General features: G+C 42.9%; 1 protein-coding gene across 4 annotated transcripts in view; it reads right to left on the bottom strand.

Moving 5' to 3' along the window:
• SNAPC3 (small nuclear RNA activating complex polypeptide 3) overlaps window positions 1–22,732 on the bottom strand; it is a 34,395-nt gene extending 11,663 nt beyond the window's left edge. Inside the window, exons 1-7 of one of the 4 annotated variants that reach the window (XM_086771124.1) lie at window positions 22,389–22,732; window positions 14,240–14,317; window positions 12,924–13,008; window positions 10,211–10,315; window positions 9,532–9,681; window positions 2,281–2,363; window positions 787–951 (exon numbers count right to left, since the gene is read on the bottom strand). In XM_086771124.1, the coding sequence (XP_086627250.1) occupies window positions 787–951; window positions 2,281–2,363; window positions 9,532–9,681; window positions 10,211–10,315; window positions 12,924–13,008; window positions 14,240–14,317; window positions 22,389–22,612 (890 nt within the window). In that variant the 5' untranslated portion in view covers window positions 22,613–22,732. Of the gene's footprint in view, window positions 1–786; window positions 952–2,280; window positions 2,364–9,531; window positions 9,682–10,210; window positions 10,316–12,923; window positions 13,009–14,072; window positions 14,124–14,239; window positions 14,318–22,388 lie in introns of those variants that run through there. The other 3 variants (XM_086771126.1, XM_086771125.1, XM_086771127.1) reach the window with 3 other exon arrangements.
• Window positions 22,733–23,831: the final 1,099 nt, after the last annotated feature.

The raw sequence follows: 23,831 nt of genomic DNA, 5'->3' as shown, positions 1-23,831 counted from the left end.
TCCTACATAGACTAACAGGCAAAAACATCACCAGTTGAGTGTTTAGAGGCTCACAATCCTGAGATCATCTGCTTGCAACATCTATGTCCTTCTTTGGGTTGTATTCCTCTTGGGAAGCACCATTTATTAACAATGCTTAGGTACATCAGGTTTCTGGGAACTGAAAATGATCTGTCACCCACTACAGACAATGAGAGTAGTGCTCTATCTGTTACGCACTGAGCAGAATACACACAACAGTTCTACTGTTGATGTGGCTCCCACCTATCCCACAGCCACAATCAAGTCGTCCTTTTCTCCCTTGCCTCAGCCCATAACTTCCACTCCTCTGTTCTCTTTTCAGTTCCTGCCCCTTAGCATCCAGTTTAAACTAACAAGTCCAGTTAACTTCAGCCAGAGCCAGTAACAGCATTCTGCTCCCTAGCGCTCTAGAATCAGTATGTAAATCTGCCACACATTGGCTCTGCACAGAAAGGGCTTTTCTCTGTGTGTGACATTCATCCCATACCACAGTCAGGGCACGCTACTTAGAAGTCTTCTTATGCAGAAAAAAATATTAAAAAAAAAAAAATGGCAGGGAGATTACTTTCTTCCTTGCAGAGGTAGTCATGTGCATATGGAATAAAAGATTAAATAACCCCTGCAGAAGGTAGCAGAATAATCTTGAAGTTAGCGTCACAAATATTCAGCGCTTAATGTCTGAAGTTTGTCCACAAGCAGGCTTGCTTTCAACTGCCTAAGGACTCACTAAGAGCAGTAAGCTACCGTATGTCTGTGACAACCTACCTTATGTCTGTGACAATAATAATGTGCTCACAGTTCCCTTGGTGGCAGAAAAGGTACGGAAAGCCAATTTTGAGGGACAAATCATTAAATGTGTAGTCCTCCATTTTAACAGACTGAAGATTCCCATAGCCTCTGTCGTGAGATTCTGACCACTCAATAATTGTTCTGAAAACAGAAAGGTCATTAGCACAGCAATGCTATAAACTGCAAATGCACAGAAAACAAAGGCCTTGGGGGACATGCAAAACTCTTCACTGGGACACCGTTAAAAACACGGAAATTAAAACAGCTCAGAACATTTTGTAACAACTTAGTTTCACAGCAATACCACAACCCCAAAGAACTGTGCACTGCTCTTGCGAAACACCTGTCTTTAAATGCCTACCAAGCAGCTTTTCAAGGAGCTCGAGTCAGAGCGTATGCTCCTGATGGCACCAATCCAGGTCAGGTTGTTTGCAGCACAATACTTCTCAAGCACTCCAATAATTCAAGTTACCAGCAGGTCAATAACTTTGTTTTAAAGTATTAAAAATGTTTGGTTTTTTGGTTTGGTTTTGGTTTTTTTTGTTTTGGTTTGGTTTTTTGCCAAGGAGAAATACAAGTCTGACAACTGCACAGTTAGATTTCCAAAATTTAGCACTGGAAGGGCACTGGCTACTGCTGCAATTATTTCTTGACTTTTCAGCACACTCCCACACACAAGGCGTTTCACTTCTACAAACTGCCTATGTTATCACAAGCCTTTCTGTGAAGATCAGTGTTGCTCAAGGACAGAAAGAGAAGGAGTGGAATAATTCATTTCTCTGAAGTCACACACCAAGTCTGGCATAACAAGAACGGAGTCCAAACTCATAGCTCTTCCATACTATCCATTTTAACATCTTGATCTCCTAAATCTCACTAGTGTGTCAGCAAGCCCATAATTCCTTAAAACAAACTACTACCATGGATATGACTTGCACTCAGCGTGAGCTATAGCTCCAAACAAGAGATACCTGCGACTCTTGGCCATGTCATCTCAGATTTCTTTTCCCAACAGTCACACAGTCCCCTTGCTGACTTTACCATGAAGGCATTCAGCATATTTTCAAGACTGGGCAGAACAACTGACTTCCACATAGTTGAGCACGTTTTTCTGACTCAACTTCTGCCTCACAGGCAAATCTTTTGGAGGGCACTTTAAAAGCCAGTACAGAATGGCAGCTGGCACCTTCCACAGCAATCCCATTCCAATAGAGCAAATCGTGATTTCTGGGGGAAAAAAACACATTCATCCCCTTTTCAGAAGACAATTGAGTGGAAGGAATAAGTAGAGCAAGTAAAGTTAAACTGCCATGTATAAATCAATTCAACATGAAAAGATAGTACGAAAAGTCTATTCTACCTTCATATACTAGATATTCCAGTCCTAAAACCCCCACAAATCATAAATAAAATGAAAGAATTTTTCTGTCTATTAAGGTTTTCCTTAGTCAGTGTCTACAAATACTGTACCTGCTCAGATCTCTGCACTCTGCGTATCTTTTATCATTATAGAAGACGCCTTCAAAATAAAAGAAAGCAGATTTGTAGAGATCCTGAGAGAGAGAAAGAAAGAGAGATAAGTCTCTATTAGTGTTATGAGAGATTAAACGTCTTAACCAAGAACATGTCAAAAAACAAGCACTTTAGGTATCTAAATTGTATTAGGAGACCTCATTCTACAGGTTTTTAGGAAAAGCTTTGCACTGGTTTTAGATGCTGATGTGACAAGAAGACTTATATGACTGTCAGCTATGCAGTTGCTCTGCTGATATTATTCTCAAGCCATTACAGTTATTTTAGTGCTCTTCTGTTATTACTATCCCCATTATAGCAGTTATGGATTTCCACAAAAACACAGAACAAGAACCCAAGCACCGCTGCACAAATTAAATAACTGCACAGCACTGACTTAAAATGGCATGGGATATCGCTTTGGTCAGCTGGGGTCAGCCATCTAAGCTACATCCCCTCCCAGTCTCTTGCCCACACCCAGCCCACTGGCCTCAAAGGGACCTGGAGATACAGCCTTGAGGCTCTGCAAGCACTGCTCAGCAAAAGCCGAAACACTAGTGTGTTATCAACCCTGCCCAGCCAAAAATGCAAAGCACTGCACTACATGGGCTGCTGCAAGGAAAGTTAACTCCATACCAGCCAGACCCACTACACCTGATCAGGACACACCACACTACAAAATACTTTTTGCTGGATTGACAGAGAATTCTTGTAGTCCTGTCCCCTGCACACACACATGACAGCCACATGGGAGCAGGCCCTGGTCCCATCTATACAAACAAGACATCTATATATGCAATTATGCAGCAGGACTATAGAACTATTTAGGTAAAATCACATCCATCCATAAAAAAGCAGACTCCAGCTGCAAGCATCTCCTTGAGAAGAAACAAAATAAAAAAGAACAGGAAAACACCTTGTTGAAATAGCACAATCAAGTGTTGTTCTGTTTATGTCTCTAGACTGCTTGCAAACAACATTCACAGAGCTGTTCTCTCTGAAAGCTAAAAATCAAAACTTACTGTATTTTTACAAACCAGGGGACAAGAGGCTGGAGTGTAGCCCTGCAGAAAGACATCTGGTGGTCTGGATTGATGGTGACTTGCGTACGAGCCAACAGTTTGCCCTGGCAGACAAAATGTCCAACCCTGTACAGCAGTGCATGAGGCACAGCACAGCTAGCCAGTCGAGGGAGGTGACTGCCCTACTCTATACTGCCATGGTGTGGCCTCACCTCAAGTACTGTGCTCAAGTTTTGGATGCCTCAATGTAAGAACATCCAACTGTTAGAGTGTGTGCAGAGGAGGATGATGGAAGGCCTGGAGGGCAAGACTTCTAAGGAGCAGCCAAGGTCACTCAGTTTGTTCAGCTTGGAGAAGAGAAGGATGAGGGGTGACCTCGTCACAGTCTACAGCTTCCTCAAGGCGGGCAGCAGACAGGGAGGTGCTGATCTACCTCTGGTGACCAGCAACAGAGCAAGGAAACACAAGGAAAAAGAATGAAGCTGTGTCAGGGGAAGTTCAGATTGGACATTAGGAAAAGTTTCCTCACTGAGAGGGTGGTTGGTTACTGGAACAGGCTCCCCATTTAAGTGGTCACGGCCCTAAGACTGTCAGAGTTTAAGGAGCGTCTGGATGATGCTCTAAGTCATATGGTTTAGTTTCAGGTAGTCCTGCAAGGAGCAGGGAGCTGAACTCAATGATCCTTATAGGTCACTTCCAACTCAAGATATTCTGTAACAAAACATCGTGTGTGGTTTTGCAACTCAAAAAACAGCTATATAATAGGAGAAATAAGTGGCACAGATTTATACAATATAGATATACAGCCAGAATTAAGAGGAGAAAAAACATACAATCTTTTTATTTAGATACAAATGTCATTTAATGTCTAAAAAAGGAGTAATTGTTTCTTTCATTAAGGCATACATCTGCTTCCCATAATTTCCATTTCTGTTATTGCTGTCAAAACAGCCTTTATATAAACAAGTAACCTGAGCAGAGAGAAGATGACCAGGAAAGGCTGTGCTTTTTTATACATAAAACTTAACCTTTAAATTGTGCTCTTCCAAGTTCTTTCTGGCATATAAGAAGGTGTTGTTTTGGTTGGTACTATAATCCCTTAAAGACTGAGGCCAGATATCAGTTTACATTACCAAACTGATCACAACACATGTACAGAGCTTAAGAAACAGTTACATGAAGCAAGAAACAGCCTTCTGTAGTGGACCTTGAAGCAGGGAGATGCCTCAGATCGAAAACCCACAGCAAGCATGGAACCATATTGTTCAGGTACTTTATTACATTTTGCTGAAAAAAAAAAAAATAGCAAAAAAAAAAAATCATCTTTGTTGCAAGAGCAATAGAGCTAACACACACATCTATCCTGGGCTGGGGAAAACAGGTCAGGTGTCTCTCACAGCATTCATTACTGTAAGTGAGAAGATGTTGAAGGACACAGACTAAACTCTCTTGAACCATTTCATAGTGGAACATTTCTCTACTGACTGCTGCTCAGGGAGCCATTCTGCATATGCTATATACGCAATTGTGCACAGCTACAACACACACAAGTGATGCTAAGATAGGCTGTGTACATATACAGTTGACCTGCAAGTTATAGCATATAATTTTTTCCATCTTTTCAATTGTGCTTTGAAGAAAAGCAGTGTTTCATGACCTTTCAGAAAAAAAAAACCCTTTATCTGCAATTATATACTGGCATTCAGGTATTGCACAAAGCCTATCTAAATCCTATATTTTCTTCAAGTCTATAGAAAACTGTGAGAAATCCTTCATTCATGGGCCTTAAGAGCATTTTGATAAAATATCTCTCCAATATGCATCAACACAGTTTCATCAGAGTAAAGTGGTCCCAACTTTTACCCCTCTAATTACACTGTGTGCCAGCTCTCAGATAATTAAAGGTTACACTAACTAATCAACAGATGCGTGTGCAGGCAAATCAGACAGATAATGAGTGGGGAAGGTAACTAGGAGCTTGGTTCCTTTCTATGAATAACACGGTGACCAGCTCATTCCAATTCTGTAACTTCGAAGTTGCTCACTGCCCATTAAGTCACAGAATCTGTCAGAAGGCAACTTATGGCCTGTAAGAGCTTACAGTGGAAAAGAAAACACAGAGAAAGAGGGGAAGACAAGAAGTGAACATGAATTATTTTACAGGCTGGGTACAGAGGTGTAAGCAGACTAAATAAGAATCAAGTAAGAAAACTGTGGACAGCCAGGTACTCTGAGTACTCCACAGAGCAGTCTTATGTGTCTTTATTGACAAAATGAATGCTTATTTGTGTCCAGAGGTCCCTTTGAGCTATTAACTCCAAGGCATCAAAAGACAGGAAACACAGACACTGGGACCCGAGATGGGACTCATGACTGCAGATGACCTGCACAAAGGCACAGCAGTAGGAATGTGTTTTGCTTTCAATTTGTTTTGGTGCTATTATTGTCACCCTCCTTGGATCTCAAACCACAAAGTGTAAGTACCGCCATGCTCTGGTAACACCTTACCAACTTTTGTGGGCCGCAGCAGTTCTGAGTTAGCCAGTTCTCTAAAGCTGCTCCAAACTACAGAAAATATCTGTTTGTCATAACGAAAGGAAGGCAAAGTGAGCCACTACTGGGAATTTGAGTCAGGTCTTTCCTGATTAATGCTGGCCAGAGGTATGATTCAGACACTTCTTCCTCCCAGACTTCGCATTATCCTTCAGTGTGCAAGGAGAGATGCTATTATGTTTCTCCACGGAATCCCAACAGTAGTAGTAACCACATAAAAGATCCAAGTTCCTTGTTAAAAGCATCCATATCTGTGGAATAAAATAACTCAATATTGTCCAGTTCTCTTAAACATCTCCCTGAAATTGGTTTGATTAAGGTGTTTGTTTACAAAACAACCAAATCAAACAAAAAAAAAAGGCAAGAATAGAATAGAACAGAACATTTCAGCTGGAGGGGACCTACAGCAGTCATTTCGTTCAACTCCCTGACCACTTTAGGGCTGACAAAAAGTTTAACCACATTACTAAGGGCATTGTTCAACTGCCTCTTGAACACTGACAGGCTTGGGGCATCAACCACCTCTCTAAGAAGCCTGTTCCAGTACTTGACCACACTCTCAGTAAAGAAATGGTTCCTAATGTCCAGCCTAAACCTCCCCTGATGTGCAGCTTTGAATCATTCCCACACATCCTGTCACTAGATTCCAGGCAGGAGAGATCAGCACCTCCCTCACTGCTTCCCCTCCTCAGGAAGCTGTAAAGAGCAATGAAGTCACCCCTCAGCCTCATTTTCTCCAAACTAAACAAGCCCAAAGTTCTTAGACGCTCCTCACAGGACATGCCTTCCAACCCTTTCATCAGCTTTGCTGCCCTCCTCTGAATGCATTCAACGACCTTCACGTCCTTCTTAAATTGTAGGACCCAGAACTGCACACAGTACTCCAGGTGAGGCCACAGCAATGCCCAATATAGCAAGATAATCACCTCTTTTGACTGGCTGTTTATGTTGTGTTTGATGCACCCCAGGATGTGGTTTGGTTGCCTTGGGCACACTGCTGACTCATACTGAGCCTCCAGTCAACAAGCACCCCCAGATTCCTTTCTGTAGGGCTGCTCTCCAGCCACTCCTCTCCCAATTTATACTTGTGCCTGGTGTCACTCTATCATACGTGTAGACTCTGGCCTTTGAACTTGTTAAATTTCATCCTGTTACTCATTGACCAATGAAGAAAAAGCAAAATCACAAAACTCAGAAGTAACAAGAATGAACAGAAGTTAGGCCTATTTACACCAGTAAAATAAAAAAAAAGCCTCTCTTACTCTATCAGCTGACAAGCTACACTTGTTTACTTTACCAAGGAGAGTAACTTGATCCTTTCAGTCAGCCTGTATACTCAAACTGCACCTCAAGAGAAGCGAAAGCTAGCATCAACAGCTAACTCACTCATACAGCCTCTTTCCTGCAGACTCTCAGAGCACCATTCTGATTTAAATCAATCTCTAAGAGCCTTAAAATAGTCAGAAGTTATTTTCTCTATGTGGAAAAGCTAACATACTTCTGACGGGTCATGGTGCCACTTCCTTCCTAGATGGAAAGGAAGAAAGTTCTACCCACTGATGGCTGTTTATCTGTATGTTGAAGCAACATGTGATTTTATTGTGAAGACTTACCACACGCTGAGCCTATACTTCAATGCAAGTTGTAAATTCACAATCATGCTTGAAGAAAATAAACAAACTGAACAAATGCACACCATCCATTAAAAGCTCCTGCTAGGAGGCCAGGCATGGTGGCATGCACTTCCTCTGGGGAAATTATTGATGTGAGGAAGCCTAACCTCAACCCTGTGGAGGCCATGACAGCCTCACATGACTCCTCCCAAGAGGACAGTGTCAGAACTCTCTGGTCTCAGAACTAATCAGCTAGTGCTTTACTAGACAGTGGTAGAAAGACTCTTCCATTTAACCTACATAAATGAAAAGACTAATATCTGGGATGTCTTTCAGTCTCCTTAAACGACAATGCGCCACTATTATATGAAGAAGTATGTAATATCCTCTGGTTTCTCCCAGATTGTATATCTTATATAATTTGATTTATATTATATTGATAATATACTATATTATTAATATATAACATTGGCGGAAAAGCTGGGCCCGAAGGGTGATAATCAGAAGAACAAAGTCTAGTTGAAAGCCAGTAACTAGCGGAGTACCGCAGGTGTCAAGGTCGAGCCCTGTTTGGCATCTTCGATAATGTTCTGTATGATGGGGCAGAGTGTACCCTCAGCAAGTTTGCAAATGACACAAAACTGGGAGGAGTGGCTGACACACCAGATGATCAAGCTGCTGTCCAGAGGGACCTTGACAGGCTGGAGAAATAGGCTGGTAGGAACTTCATGGAGTTCAACAAGGAGAAGTGCAAGGTCCTGCACCTGGGGAGGAACAAACCCATGCACCAATATATGCTGGGGGCCCCTCAGCTGGAAAGCAGCTTGGCAGAAAAGGACTTGGGGATTGTGGTGGACATCAACTTGACCATGAGTTAGCAATATGCCTTTGCAGGAAAGGAGACAAATGGAATCCTATAGTGCATCAGACAAAGTATTGCCTGCAGGTTGAGGGAGGTGATGCTCTCCTCTACTCAGCCCTGATGAAGCCACATCTGAAGTCCTGTGTCCAGTTCTGAGCTGCTCAGTACAAGACAGACATGAGAGAGAGTCCCACAAGGGCCATGAAAATCAAGGGGCTGGAGCACCTCTGCTATGAGGAGAGGCTTGAGAGAGCTGGGACTGTTCAGCCCCGGAAAAGAGAAGGTTCAGGGGGGATCTTATTAACATATACCAATACCTCTAGCAAGGGTGCAAAGAGGACAGAGCAAAGCTCTCTTCAGTGGTGCCCAGTGACATGACAAGAGGCAATGGGCAAACTGAAACACAGGAGGTTCTCTCTGAACATCAGGAAACACTTTTTGTTGTGAGGGTGACCAAATACTGGCACACGTTTCCCCGGGAAGCTGTGGAGTCTCCATCCTTGGAGACATCCAAAAGCCATCTGGACATAGTCCTGGGCAACTGGCTGTAGATGGCCTTGCTTGAGCAGAGGGGTTGGACCACATGACCTCCAGAGGTTCCTTTCAACCTCAACCATTCTGTGATATGATATCTATTATATGTGATATAATATATTATCAAAATTATGCAAAATCAGTATTTTCAATTAGAGTGCTTTTTCTTTATTGATTCCTTCTCCACACCCCCAGAGAACACCTGGCAATTCTGGGAGCTGGGAACAATCTTATTTCCCACCTTTGATCAGCACCCAGTTGCAAACACCAAAGCATGTCAGTTTAAAGAGGAATGGTCTACATTTAGCTTTCTATTACCTCTGGTGTTTCAGAATATAGCTCAAAGTAAAGTCAGACCACAGGGATACATCTACACAAGAACTCACTACCAGTGCTACTACTTCCCAGCAGCAGCATTAACGATGTTTTTCTTGACATTGTACAAAACAGGTCAGCTGGGTAATGCCACCAGGAAGCATCTACTTGCAGTGCAATCCACAGGCAGAACCAATGCAGCCTAATTTAATGCTGAAGAAATAACAACAAAGAAAAACTCTACCTTCCTCTTTCCTGTATGACTTTGAAGCTCCTACCCATGCAGAGGGTTCGAAATAGAAGATTTTACCTTGCTGATGTGCTCTGGTGCTTGATCTGGCTGACTGCTGAACTCGCCACCTATCTGGAGGTCACTGACACAGGAAATCGAGTCCCTCAGCTCAGTGAGCTTCTGGCTGCCCAATACAAGGACTGTCTGATATGGTTTGTGATCTTTATGCTACGAAGAAAAAAGCACACAAGCTTCAAATAAAAATCACTTGTCAGCATCAGTACTGCTCTTCAGTCAACAGCTTGAGGTCATTAATGGCAAGATAAGGCACATCACCTCTCTTGTATGATATTTTAAAGAGCATCTTGCCTCAGCCTCTCCCTAAGGCTGCCATTTATTAGTTTTACTCAGAAGCTCAAAAGTCACATTTCCCACTGGAAAGTGCAGGAAAGACAGAAAGTCTGAGCACATTTATCTGAAATCCAAAAAGAGTACTGTAGTTTTCATGTATTTAGTTCCAAGTTTTGAGCCTTATGTGAAATACATTAACTGCTAAGTTATTATTATAAACATTTTCTTCTGTAAACTACTAACAGAATGAAAATCAGGTTCTGAAAAAGCCTTAAGAAATTACCACAGTTGTAGAGTTTACCACACTTCCTTCGTGGACTCACCAATTGTAACTGCTTAGAAAAGTAAGATAATACCTGAGTAGGGAAGAGATGTTAGAATACAACCTAGAGAATTTAGTACTAACCTTCTGAAATATTACAGGATAGAAGATGTTCAGAGTTAAAAGTAGTTCTCCCTCCTCAACTAGATCTGCTGGATTGTCTGGCCTCTTTCCAATTGCATGTGACTCCTGAAAAATAAAGATATATACATACACGTTGTAGTTTAGCCCCGCTCGGGACCAAGCTACACAGTCTCTCACTCACTCCACCCACTCTCTGAGGGGACAGGGAGAGATAACACAACAAAAAAGCTTGAGGTTTGAGATAAGGACAGGGAGAGATCCTTAAAGTTACCATTATGGGCAAAACAGACTCAACTTGGGGAAAACTATTTACCATTATTGTTAACAAAAACAAACAGGATAACGAGAAAGAGAACAAACCAACTTCCCCCCCACCCTTCCCTCTTCTAGGGCTTAACTTCATTTTCGATTATCTCTACCTCCTTCACATAGGCCACTGTAGCCCCCTTGACTACACAAAACCAACACAATACACTACATTTGCAACCACTTATATATCACAGCCCCTGGATAAAAGTTTGAGAAACGCTGTTCTACCTGTAATTAATTTTTGACTGCGTAGCCGCCTGAAGTGGTAACAGCCTACTTCTATGAGATGGAAAGGTGAGAAATTGCTGTAATGACTGATTTAAAGCATTTTCCTTCATTCCTCAGCTCTAGAGAAGCTGAGGTGCTTTCAGCAATTACAAGATAGCTGGCTACTCCTTGGCTTCCGAGAGGCCCTGCACAAAGACTGCTGCCACTCTGCCTGCATGGAACCCAGACACTACGAACTTCCATCACTTACTGCTTTGAAATGCTCAGTGAATGCCCTCACATGTAAAGGGGGATTGCAACCCTCAACCTGAAAAAGACCAACCTATAAACTAGACATAGGATGAAGTACATGAAAACAAAAATGAGTGCAACACTGGCTCTTATTAGGGAGGCTTCACACAGCTGGATGTCTCAATTTTTCCGAAACCCAAAACTACAATCCAGTACCGCCCTTGCCACACAACTACGTTTTAGAAAAGAAGTGAAAGAATTTCCACATTTCCATCCTATTTTGCACTTAAGACATAGCCCAGCCTTGAGAATGAGGGAAGGCCCTTTTCTGTGGCAGTCAGTTTCCCCCATTTTCAACAAATCAAGAGAGAATATCGACTGCACAAACACTTCCCGCCAGCACGAAGTGTTCTTCACATTTAACAACAGGAGATATACTGCTGTGAGACTTCAGTTCAGAGATACTGGTGCTTTATCAATTGCACTTCCTTTCTTCACGTGACACACTCCAAACTGACATTTCTTGTTGCTGTCATCCTGTTCTAGGACATTGCAGTCACAACCAGCTCTAACACACAAATCAGTTACCACAGCTTGCTTAAAGAATGCAGTAATTAACCAGGTGCTCATTCTTCAGAATGAAAGACATCACTCATTAAAACCTTTAACATAGAATCAGAGCACAGTTTGGGTTGGAATGGACCTTTAAAAGGTCATATACTCCAACCCCTCCTGCAGAGAACAGGGACATCTCCAAGTAGATCAGGTTGCTCAGAGCCCCACCCAATAGCCCCTGAATGTTTCCAGTGATGGGGCATCCACCACCTCTCTGGGCAACCTGTTACAGGGTTTCACCACCTTCATTGTAAAAAATTTTTTCCTGATGTCTAATCTGAATCTACCTCCTTCTATTTTAAAACCATTACCCATTGTCCTATCACAACAGGCCCTGCTGAAGAGTTTCTCTCCGTCTTTCCTGTAAGATCCCTTTAGGTACTGGAAGGCTGCTATAAGGTCCCCCCAGAGCCTTCTCTTCTCCAGGCTGAACAGCCCCAACTCTCTCAGCCTGTCCTCACAGGAGAGATGCTCCAGCCCTCTGATATCTTCATGGCCCTCCTCTGGACTCACTCCAACAGGTCCATATCCTTCTTATGAAGATCTCTATTGCAAATATTTTCTCAAATACACCCTAGACTAAGAGCCTGCATCTCAGCTGATGTATGATATTTACATCATATGCCTGGGCCTCTGGACAGTTGAAATAACATCAGTCACAGCAGACTAGGAAACCCCAAGGGGAAAGAATGTTTAATAGTTACAAGTGAGGCTCCTTCCTCACTACAGCTCCATTCCTTATTTTTGCACTAGCTCATGGCTTGCCTGTTGATGCCATGGACTCCAGCACTGTAAAATTTAAGAATTTTACTCTTCTTGTTTAGGACTTTAATGATTGTGAAGAAATCTTTAAAAAAAAGAAATACTAAACTAAATACTTTAACTAAAAATAGTTAAAGGAATTCCAAGATGGCTTTTGAGAGGCTGATCACTACACTGCTGGTTCCTGACAGCTCAGAATGGCTGGGAAATTTGGGTTACAAAGCTTACAATTAGGAACTTACTGTTCCTACTGTCTTCCTCTTTCAGCCCTACAGAAACTAGCTCACAATCATTTACACATTAAAACTTGGATTCCAACACAGGACTCCAGAAGCAAAAAGATTATGCATTTTGTCTAGCTCTATAAGTACACATGATGCTCAGTACACTTGATACCCTACAAAACGCTTTAACAGCAAACAAACAAAAGCAGTCATACAGTGGCAACGAGCTGGAGTTCCTCCTTACTACATTTGGTACTAACAGAAGAAAAAAAAAAGGCAACCAGGAGTTGGATTTTGGCTGTGCAGAACTGTCTTGAGATGCCACGAGATGACAGGGAACTTACCATCTCATAAGCAAGAGTTTCTTGTCTGCAAGCCCGATCCACAATAATCGTTTCGTCTCTCCTCTCTAATGCCTTCTTTCTAATTCTGAAGGGCAGGAATATAGGAGAAAACTTCATTCAACAACTTTCATGCAGAATCTCTATAGATATATTTTTAAATGACAGAAGCTACTACAGTGCAGCTTTCAAACAGTAGGATTTGTCGCTGCTTTAGTGTGACAGACTAACTCAAAATACTCTTGTCTACCAACTCCAATAAAGCCTGGTAGTACAGGGCCAGCTTGTGGATTTCAGGTTGTTTTTCCTTTCCCTTATATGGAAATTACAGGTTGGATGTGGGCAGTTTTACACTTAGGAGAAAAAGAAAGCAAAATGTTGCCTTAAGAGGCCCTCCCAGAAACACTTTGAACCTTTGAGGAAGCTGTTTCAACTATCCCTCCCACTTTAGAGAAATTTAAGTTTAAGCAAAAAACAAAGAAAAAACTCACAAGTATTCTTAATCTGATGACTTAGACACTTTCCTAAAAAAAATTCAGCATTATTTGTAGAAAAAAAAAGAGTATCATACATAGAATATCTACTAAAATACATGTATTTAATCACTGCATGAGCACCAAACTCTTTCTAACTTCCGGGACAAGTGTATTTACATTTCAGACCTTCCTGAAGGTTTTCAGTAACAATCGAACCTAACACTGACAACAACCTTAACATGTTTCTTTACATTAGTGCTAAGCAAACTAAAATTCAAGCACAGGAAAGGCCTGAACCGGCCAAGTATGAGATCAAAGTTCACTAACTTAACATATACTGATTGCTCAGCCTCTGAAGTGCACCAGTAGTATCAATGAATTCAATAAAGAGTTGGTTCAGATAAAGAGGTATCTGTCTATAAGTTCAGTACTTACACTTTGGCTGTTAAAATGTGACTGTGGGTTACTAGACGTAAGAGCTACAGGTTTATTTCACAAGGCTTTGGAGAAACCTCCCACACATCACCATGATAAGTCCCCTGCCTGCTTCAAATTTAGTTGCTAGTTCAGAAGTACCTAGGTCCAGAAATCGTAAGTTCTTCCAATAAGGAAGACGGCATATTCTGTATATCATAATAAAAAATTCCTAAGTAACATTCAAGCAGAAGGCTCATACCAGTTATCCCATCCCAAGCTGGTGTTTCTGGTCTTGGAGTATTTCTGAACACTGCTTCAGAAAGTACACCATTGCCTGGAAAGGGAACAAGCAGCCAGCCATGCTTTTGTGCTTGTTTTCCATCCCACCCCGCATTAGGGTACTGCAAGTGTACCATAACGACATACCGAAGAGTTAGCAGACTGCTACCTTCAGGAATAACATCTGGGTCCTCTTCTTTATCGGAAGACATTAACATATCAATGCTAGGACAATAAAGAAAATAACTATTAAACATTTTTTTAGACTTCACAATGAAAATCAGTTGAGCTATTCTTAAAAAGAGCAAAGACAATGTAAATAAACAAGACATAGCTTCTACAGCCTTAATCAGGGCAAAAGGGCAGTATGGTTGCTAAGATAAAGAACCAGAAGACAAAGAGTCCTAGAGTTTATACGTGGCTTTCACAGAGATAGGGTAAATTTTATCTTTATTTTCTGCCTAATGAAGCATAGCTTCCTAGAGAAGTTTAACAAGCTCCATTCAAAATATTTGTCCAATACTTTTTATAAACTAAAAATGCCACTTGACCTTTTCAAATCTCATCCACCTGCTCCGATTTTCTCATGATATATGGGAAAACAGATTCAACCAAAAGGAACCAACCACCTCAATCTGTGTGGAACAGCTAGCACTCTCCCTCAGGTACAAACATGGGAAAGCCATCACATTTGACACGAGCTGTCATTGCTGTATTAAACCATTAATTTATGCCCCATTTTTTTCAAGTGGGAACATGACAACACTTCTGCCAGAAGTGACAGGTCCACTCTTCCTTGTATTCTTTCCATCCTCAGACTCTTTTCACTCTTTCTTGTGTTCACACAGAATCCGAAGTACAGCTAACAATAGGTTTTCTGCTGTAGTGCAAATCACTGCAGGATGTAGGAAGGAAAAGTGGAACTGCTTTTGGCTGCTGCAATGACTTAAAGTTATCATACAAACATTAGGTTTTCATAACATAAATAGATGGAATTTCTCATAAACTTTGCAGAAAAAAATGAACCCTGTGGGATACCATATCCACTCCCCTGACATAGTTTTGTAACATAAGGTTCCCCCACGTCATTCCACAAACAGACCAAACAATCCAACTGAATGCTTCAGATAGGACACTATAATAGTATCAATTACCTTTATAAAAATACACAAAATAATGTTGACTCAAAGACAGTAATAATTTTGTATTAATCACAGAAGACTTACCCAACTTAAAAATAGACTGAGAAAATGCTATTTAAAACAGAGAAGCATCATCTGCTTTGAATTAGACTTGATCTCTTTTGTCTCTCTACTGTTTGCAGACTATATAAAGGCAGGGCTTATACCACTGCCTAAGTTCACGTGCAGTTTGAATCCCAGCAAACTCTTGTGCAAACTCATCTCTTTGTGGGACAAACAAACCATTGGTGAAGTCCAGGAAAATTTTCTGAAGTGTACCATTTATTCTCTATATAATTTATTATTTGACTGTATTCTTTTTCATTATAATCTTATAATGTAACCCATGTCAACAATGCTAAGCTAAGTAACACTGTCACTACAGTAATGAATAAGACTTTAGAGTGGAACTGCATAGGAATACACAACAACTGAGAAACAGAAGTCTGGAATCAACTGGTATCAGCTGACAATAAGCAAAGGTCAAGAGAGAAAATTTTGGTTGTGGGTAGATGCTCTAGTTCTGATGACCCAATAAAAACACTCTGTATTGAAGATAATTTGAATTTATTATTGTTTAGTTAGTTTCTTACCATCCAGCAGTACACAAAGTTTTAACCTTCTTGTCTTACCGATTTCATCCCAAACAGAAAATCCTTCTTTTTGAGAAAAGGGGATTGCTTCAGAAGCATAATTTTAAAAGAAACTATGCAGCAGTTAGTTGCAACCTCCTGGAAATAGAATCAACCTTATCTCACTTGAGGAAGTGGAGGCAGAGACAACTGAGTGAGTACTGTATCAAGTGCAGACTGAACCACTGCTGAAGAACAGTAATTTAAAATAAAGGAGGAGAACAGCACTTTGGAGAACACAGAGCAAGCATTAGTCTTTAGATGAGGCTGTTCTCCATTCAGTGTAGATTACCCAGTGAAGTAATACATAGCCCCTGACAGGTAAAGCAACTCATAACTGACCCTTCTGTGGAACTGACATCCCACCAGCATGACTAGACTATTTTTCTAAGTCTTCCTGCAGAGAGATCAGTGACCTCCTTCATCAAAAAGCCCCAAGTCCCTTGAAGACCTGCCACTTTGAAGAAATTACTGTGTATTTTGGTTTTTAAACATCACATGGGTTATTTACAGGATACGAAAATGTCTATTACCTACCATTGTGAAGTTTCTCATGTATCAATGGTGACACTTCCCATTTCCCTTGTATGCACACATATGATGTCAGAATTCACCAACAATGAGTTGGTTACAGCATTGGTGGACAAGACACAAGCGACTGATGTCATCTACTTGGACCTGTACAAGGCATTTGACACCATCCTGCACGACATCCTTCTCTCTAAACTGGAGAGACATGGATTTGATGGATGGATCACTCGGTGGATCAGGAATTGGCTGGATGGCCACACTCAGAGAATACTGGTGAACGGCTCAACATTCAAGTGGAGTCCAGTGATGAGTGGCGTTCCTCAAAGGTCAGTATCGGGACCAGTGCTGTTTAACATCTTTGTCGGTGATATGGGCAGTGGGATAGAGTGCACCCTCAGCAAGTTTGCCAACAACACCAAGCTGTGTGGTGAGGTTGACATGCTGGAGGGAAGGGGTGCCACCCAGAGGGACCTTGACAGGCTGGAGAGCTGGGCCTGTGCAAACCTCATGAAGTTCAAGGTCCTGCACATGGGTTGAGGTAATCCCAGGCACAAACACAGGCTGGGTAGAGAACGGATCAAGAGCAGCCCTGAGGAGAAGGACTTGGAAGTGCTGGTGGGATGAGAAGCTCAAAATGAGCCGGCAACGCGCCCTTGCAATCCAGAAAGTCAACTGCATCCTGGGCTGCATCAAAAGAAGCATGGCCAGCAGGTCAGCAGAGGTGATTTCTGTCCCTCTACTCTGCTCTCATGAAAACCCCACCTGGAGTACTGCATCCAGCCCTGGAAACCCCAACATAAGGACACAGACCTGCTGGGAGTGAGTCCAGAGGAGGGCCATGAAGATGATCAGAGGGCTGGAGCACCTCACCTATGAGGACAGGCTGAGAGAGTTGGGGCTGTTCAGCCTGGAGAAGAGAAGGCTCTGGGGAGACCTTATAGTGGTCTTCCAGTACCTAAAGGGGGCCTACAGGAAAGATGGGGAGAAACTCTTCAGCAGGGCCTGTTGTGATAGGACAAAGGGTAATGGTTTTAAAATAGAAGGAGGTAGATTCAGATTAGACATCAGGAAAAAAAAATTTACGGTGAGGGTGGCGGAAGCCTGTAACAGGTTGCCCAGAGAGGTGGTAGATGCCCCATCCCCGGAAACACTCAAGGGCAGGTTGGATGGGGCTCTGAGCAACCTGATCTACTTGGAGATGTCCCTGCTCCTTGCAGGTGCATTGGACTAGATGACCTTCAAAGGTCCCCTACAATCTAAACTATTCTATGAACGATACTTGTGCTCTCCTTCTTTCCTACCACTCTAAGCCGAGGATCTCTGGATACAGGAAAAATGCCTAATGTTTCCCAGAAAGCAGCTCCAAGCAGACAAAGTATAAAACAGCTGGCATGTAAGCTGCTTCCTCTTTTTCATTGTAAGGACAGAAAGATAGCTAGTACAGAGAGAAACTGCCACTGAACCCCTGACAAGTTCCAAGGATCCTTTTGAGCCCATATGCAGCCATTTCCCACTCCTGACAAGTCAGAAATCCTCAGTTTCTAGAGGAATGCTACATGCAGAGCACCTTTTTCAGTATTTTGAATCTGTCTAATAATTAATTACATATGTCATTGTACCACATGCACTGAAGCCTTGAAAGGCTTTGCTGTATGGCCTTTTACATAGGCCATGCTGGAGCTCCCCATGGATAACTCCCCTGCAGCCAGTGGAACCACATCACTAATATTCGGTCCACGGTTCTGAGGAAACCAGGCTTTACAAATGGAAGACGGTAATCCCTCCAGACGTTAAGGCTAAGTAGTTAGTGTCATACACCTAACAGACGAAAGTGCAAGCAATAAAAAGTTTGCAATGGGCACATATCACTCCTGACAGCCACAAGCCTGGGATTCTATTGTGTCCCCACACAGAATATTCCCCGCACGCAAGACAAACACACTCAGTGCACTCAGTTATAGCACAGGGAAAACACTGGCCATACTGTTTCACAGGTACTGAAGTGAACTGTAGGAGAGTGACTAGGAACAACAGCTTAAGGTGTCACTTGAAAAAAGTATGCAAAGTGTTATATGAAATTTATCTCCCCGAGAAAGATATTTTAAGGTAGCTAGAAATAAAAAGCCCAAAAAAGCCTGTGGAAATTTGGACACGGAAACAGACTATCAGTGAAGCCTTTAATCAGCATGACTTTACTTTTCTTAGAATATTCTTGCAGCACAATGAGCTTTCTCAGTTTTACAAATTAGAAGATGCTTTAGTATTTTGCCTGCTATTTTCATAGTAAGTAGATACACTGTTTATATTACTCTTTATATTGCATATATTTTAAGGGCTGTACTTTCATCACCTTTGAGACACTAATACTACAAGATGCTAAATACTAATACGTTAAGACTCTAATGCTAGCTTAATGCAGCTTTATAACACGTCCCTAGAGATATTTACAACTACCCCTTCTAATAAAACAAGATGGTGAATTAGGGCTGAAGTGGAATAAGTTACCTATAAGCCTCACCTCCCTTGACCTACCTAAAATCTACACTGATTTGAGTCTCAGCCTATCCTACATGTACACAACAAATCAGTGAGAAGACAAAACTTACTAACACAACTTAGCATCTCCAACATTTAAGCACTGCAATCACTCAAACACCAATAATGAATCTCAAGGTAAACCTCTTTGTTCACAGATCATTAAGGCATTTGAATAAAACTTTTAATTTTACCATCCAGACATCTTGATTATTTAAGAGAAGTACTGATGGAACCTCCTGCTTAAGGACACCATTTTACATCTGTTTAAAAATCTGATGAAAATCCAAGCGATCTCTGTAAAGATTGTTTGCAGACAACTTGAGCAGTACGCAAAGAATTCTTACAGAGCCAAATTCAAGTGACTGAAGACAGAATTATTTTTTTTCTGTTGAAACATCATTTCAACATTACACCTTTTCTCCTCAACAGAATACTCTAAATCATCAAGAATACTTAAATGCACGCTCACTATGTCACTATATTCTAAAAAAAGTATTTAACTATAGATATTGAAAAATTTCATCCTGAGTCCATGAAAGATTCTTTTAACCTATTACTATTTAAAAAATAGATATAGGAGGACTATCCATAACTTCCCATTTCTCTTCTACCCAAAAAAACCCTCCTTCACTTGCCAGAAGTTCCCATAGAAGTAGTACACAGTCAGAAAAATCCGTGTTTACAGCCAGGATGTGTTCACTTCAGCACCTAGAAAACTATATTTACGCCAACAATAAATGCGACCTCAAGACACCACAGAACTGATCTTGGTGTCCAGCGTTTTCATCTCTTCTCAAGGGAGGAATACGAACAGCTCAAAGCACGCAAGTGAAAGTGATCAGACGTAGCGATTTGAGGTTGGCCAATGTTAAGGAGAGACTCAAGAGGTTAGGACTATTTAATTTAAAAGCAAAAGCACATGGAGATTAGGGATTGGGATTTCCAGCCTGCACAAGGGAAAGGTCACACCAGGATGTGCAGATTTATCTTCATTCTCCTGCAAAGCCAACAAGCAGCTGCCAGATGATCTGTTCTCTCTCTCCCTCATAGACCGCCAGTCATTTTTTTCTGTCTCAAACCTTTTCACCACACAGCACCACTTTCCACAGTACACTCAGCAGCAAGCTGACAGCACTGCTCTGTAAAACCAGCAAAGGCAGAGAGCAGATGAAATGTAGCAGTCAAAGACTGAAGAAAGCGGAACAGAAGAAAAAGTAAAATGAATGAAGGAAAAAATAAACAAAGCATAGAAAATCTGCATGGGATTCAAGTGAAAACAGCAACAGATAGGCTCAAGCAACAGGGTCACTGCAGAGAATACGCCATGGCATAGGAGCAATCAGAGACTACGTCTGCACTGGGAAAGCTTACAGAATAATTCCCACAGTTACTGCCACACCAGAATACCTGAATGGCGTTTAATATCAACATCAGCCTCTATTTTTACTAAGCCTAGTAATGGCAAAAAACTATCCTAGCCAGCAGAACTATGGCAGCTGAGATAAAGCATTGTTTTAGTTAAGTTAGCATTAGAAAAAGTGAGAATGCCTGGCAAATTTCTTCTCTGTTGGTAAGGCAAGGTACAATTAATTAAGTGTTGGTTGACCAGAGAGGTGGTAGATGCTCCATTCCTGGACACGTTCAAGGCTGGGTTGGACAGGGCTCTGAGCAACCTGATATGATTGGAGATGTCCCTGCTCTCTGTAGGGGCAGTTGGAGCAGATGACCTTTAAAGGTCCCTTCCAACCCTAACCACTCTATGATTCTGTAAGTGTTGATTCCTTCCTGATTAAAAATGCCTCCAAAAGTCTTGATTTCTAAATGGCTTGCTAAGCTCTTACCATTACACACAACACTCACGCAAGTGTATTTTGGCTCAGACGTTAAACTCTGTGCTCATGGGCTCCTACTCCTATTCTCTGTTTGTGGATTGGCTTTTACTAAAGCAACAAATGTTCCTACCTGTCTTTCTCCTTCCTCTGAGGAACCATTATCATCTAAACAAACAATAATTATCAAATTAACTTTGTCCAGTTAATGACTTTATCTCACATAATGCTGATAATGTTTTTGCTGTCATGTTATCCCCACAATTCAGGGTATAATACCAAAAATATTCACGAGGACGTGCTCATGACACAACACCTGCACTTTTTTTTATACACATCTTCCATGCAGAGTACTGAAGGAAAAGCCACGAAGAAAAGCTAAATAAATAGTGCAATTCTAGCAACATTTACCAAATTATGCTGTCTGCATCACTTCTGGGACTACGTTCACTCTATTCAGTACATGAAAGTGAAAAACCTCCATCTTGCATTTGAAGTAGCTTGTAAATACTTCCGCACCTTTGAGGAAACAATAACTGAAGGACAGATATAGATAGCAACAGAACACTGGCATGTCTTCCTTACTGATGAGCTACAGACGAATCTACTGTGATGCTTTCTGCAGGAACTACTGCCTGAAATCAGACCTTTCCTACAGGTAAGAGATGATTCTCACTACTCACAGGACTTGAAAGCCTTCCAGCTTCAGCATGTTAGATCCTGCTGCTTCAACTCCTAGATGCTTCTCGTCTTCTTTAAACGCTAGTTTGCAATTCACTGGTCCACAAATATGAGCGAAGTTACAAGTGCAAAGCAAGAGAACACTTTTTCCTTTCCCAGCCCCAGAGCCACCTAGGCTGACTGGGCAAACAGCACTATCGCTCACGCAAAGAAGCACTTGCAGACCTTTGACTTCACCACCAGCCCTGACAGAAACAGTGAGTAGCAGCTAGGGACCCAGACCAGCTCAACAGTTCATGTATGCTACCAGTTACCAGAACACATCTAAATGACGTTAAGAAAGATGTCTGGCTCTGTTTGTTCATACAAAGGATGCCTTTCACTTTACAGCTGGGGCCTCCCAAAACCATGTACACGTTCAGACACGTTAAGTTTTACCTAACGAGTAAAATGTTTCTAAGTGTTTACTTAAATAACTTGTTAAGGGCTGAACGGTTTGCTCATGAGTTCAAGAAGTTTCCACCACCCTCTAGAAACATGATATTTTCCTTCTCCACTGCGTATTTACCCGGGAGACAAAACCCCCCCGTGGCAGAGACACCGAAAAGGCTGCTCAGAAGCGGCTTTGCGCGGGCTCCTCCCGCCTCTCTGGAGGAACCAGTACAGCGCCTGAGCGGCAGCACCTCCCACCCCAGCCCGGCGCGGCCCAAGGCCTCCCGCTAGGCCTGGGGCCGCCGACCCCCGCCTGGAGAAAGCTGGCGGTTCCAGCCCTTCCTGGGGCTGGGGGGCGCCGGGCCCGCACGCCCGCTGCGCAGCCCCGGCGCTCGGCGGGGCCCTGCGGGCCGACACCCCCTCCCTCCCTAACGTCCGTCCGTCGCCCGCCCACCGCCAACCCCGCGGCCACCTGCACACGGCCCGCAGCTCGGCCGCTGTCTCCGCCGCGCAGCCCAGCTCCGCCGCTACGGCCCCGTCCGAGTCCGCCTCGGCCACCGCCTTCAGCGAGAGGTCGGGCGGCTCCAGTTGCTGCCGCCAGCCGCGGCCCAGGGCTCCCACGCGGAAGACGCGAGTGTACAGCTCCGCCGCCTCGTAGTCTGGCGCTGCCTCCTCCGCCGCCGCCGCCGCCGCCATGCCCGCCGGCCCTAAGCGCGGATTGCCGGGGCCTGTAGTCCGCCACCCACGGCCGCCGCGAAAAACGCGTCACGGTCGCATGAAGCGCGGCGGGGGCTTCCGGAGGCGGGCGGCTGCGGGGCGAAGGGAGGGGGAAGGGCCCGGGAAGGCAAGGGAGGGAGGCTGCTGGCGAGGGTCGGGCCGCCGAGAGGGGCGGGAACGGGAGCGGGGAACGGCAGCAGGCTCCTGCTGCCACGCTGGGACGTGCCTGGCGGCCTGCGTTCAACAAGCCTGGGGAAACAACCCTCAAGGCGTTAAAAATGCACCGTGAGCTTACAGCGATACAACGTCTTTCGTTATGCACTATTGAAGAGTTGTGTTTTCTCCTCTCAAAGTACAAACTTAACGCTTGCCAAACCTTTCTTTTACAGCATGAGGATGTTTAACAACACAAGGAACAAGGCTCCTGAGATCGATAACAATTTACCAGCACGGCTGATGCCATCACTTCAGAAAAATGCATCCGTTGGCCTCCACCTTTCCTCCCATCCACATGGGATCAATGAGGCGCTCCATTTGCTCTAGGAGTGATTTTTTTTTTTTTTTTTTTTTTTTAGGGAATATACAAAGAATGCTACAGTGAATAACTGCAGAATATCCTTGTTTTGGAGCACCTGGGAATGCCCCACTGGAACCATGTGACAAAGCTGCCGTGAGCACAAACTGTTGAGAAAGAGGCAGAAGTAATTCTGGATTGAGCTAAGCCAATAGACCTGTTGCACATACCAGTTGAGCCACAAGCTTCTCACTCGCTTCAAGCCAAAGTATCCTATTACTTCGTTAAATATGAAGATAATACTCAAAAAGAAGCTGCTGCAGGTGGCTTGTTGGAGCAGAGGGTGAAGACAGGACCAGAAAAAGTTCATGAAAGGAGATTGGGTCTTTGCAAGCTGCATGGAAAGAGTAGAAGGTGGTCACAACATCTGCCTGCTTCTTTCGCAAAGGGAAGTAGTTAAGGGGGGAGTAATGCACTAGCACTGCTCTATGATATAAAAGCCTGTCTTTCTTTACTGCTGTTTAGCAGTAACAGCATAGTCTAAAGTCCTTGTACTTCCCCCAGTTACATTTAGACTTGCACTGCATTTCCATGCTGAATTCTTTTATTAGTTCTCACTGACCTCTGCCTCTTAATTGCAGTTACTATTCCTCATTATGGAAGTTTTGCTAAGCTTCAGCCCAT

This window comes from Chlamydotis macqueenii, chromosome Z (genome assembly GCF_036417535.1).
Source record: "Chlamydotis macqueenii isolate bChlMac1 chromosome Z, bChlMac1.mat, whole genome shotgun sequence".
Lineage (NCBI taxonomy): Eukaryota > Metazoa > Chordata > Aves > Otidiformes > Otididae > Chlamydotis > Chlamydotis macqueenii.
This window is presented reverse-complemented; position numbering and strand designations above follow the sequence as displayed.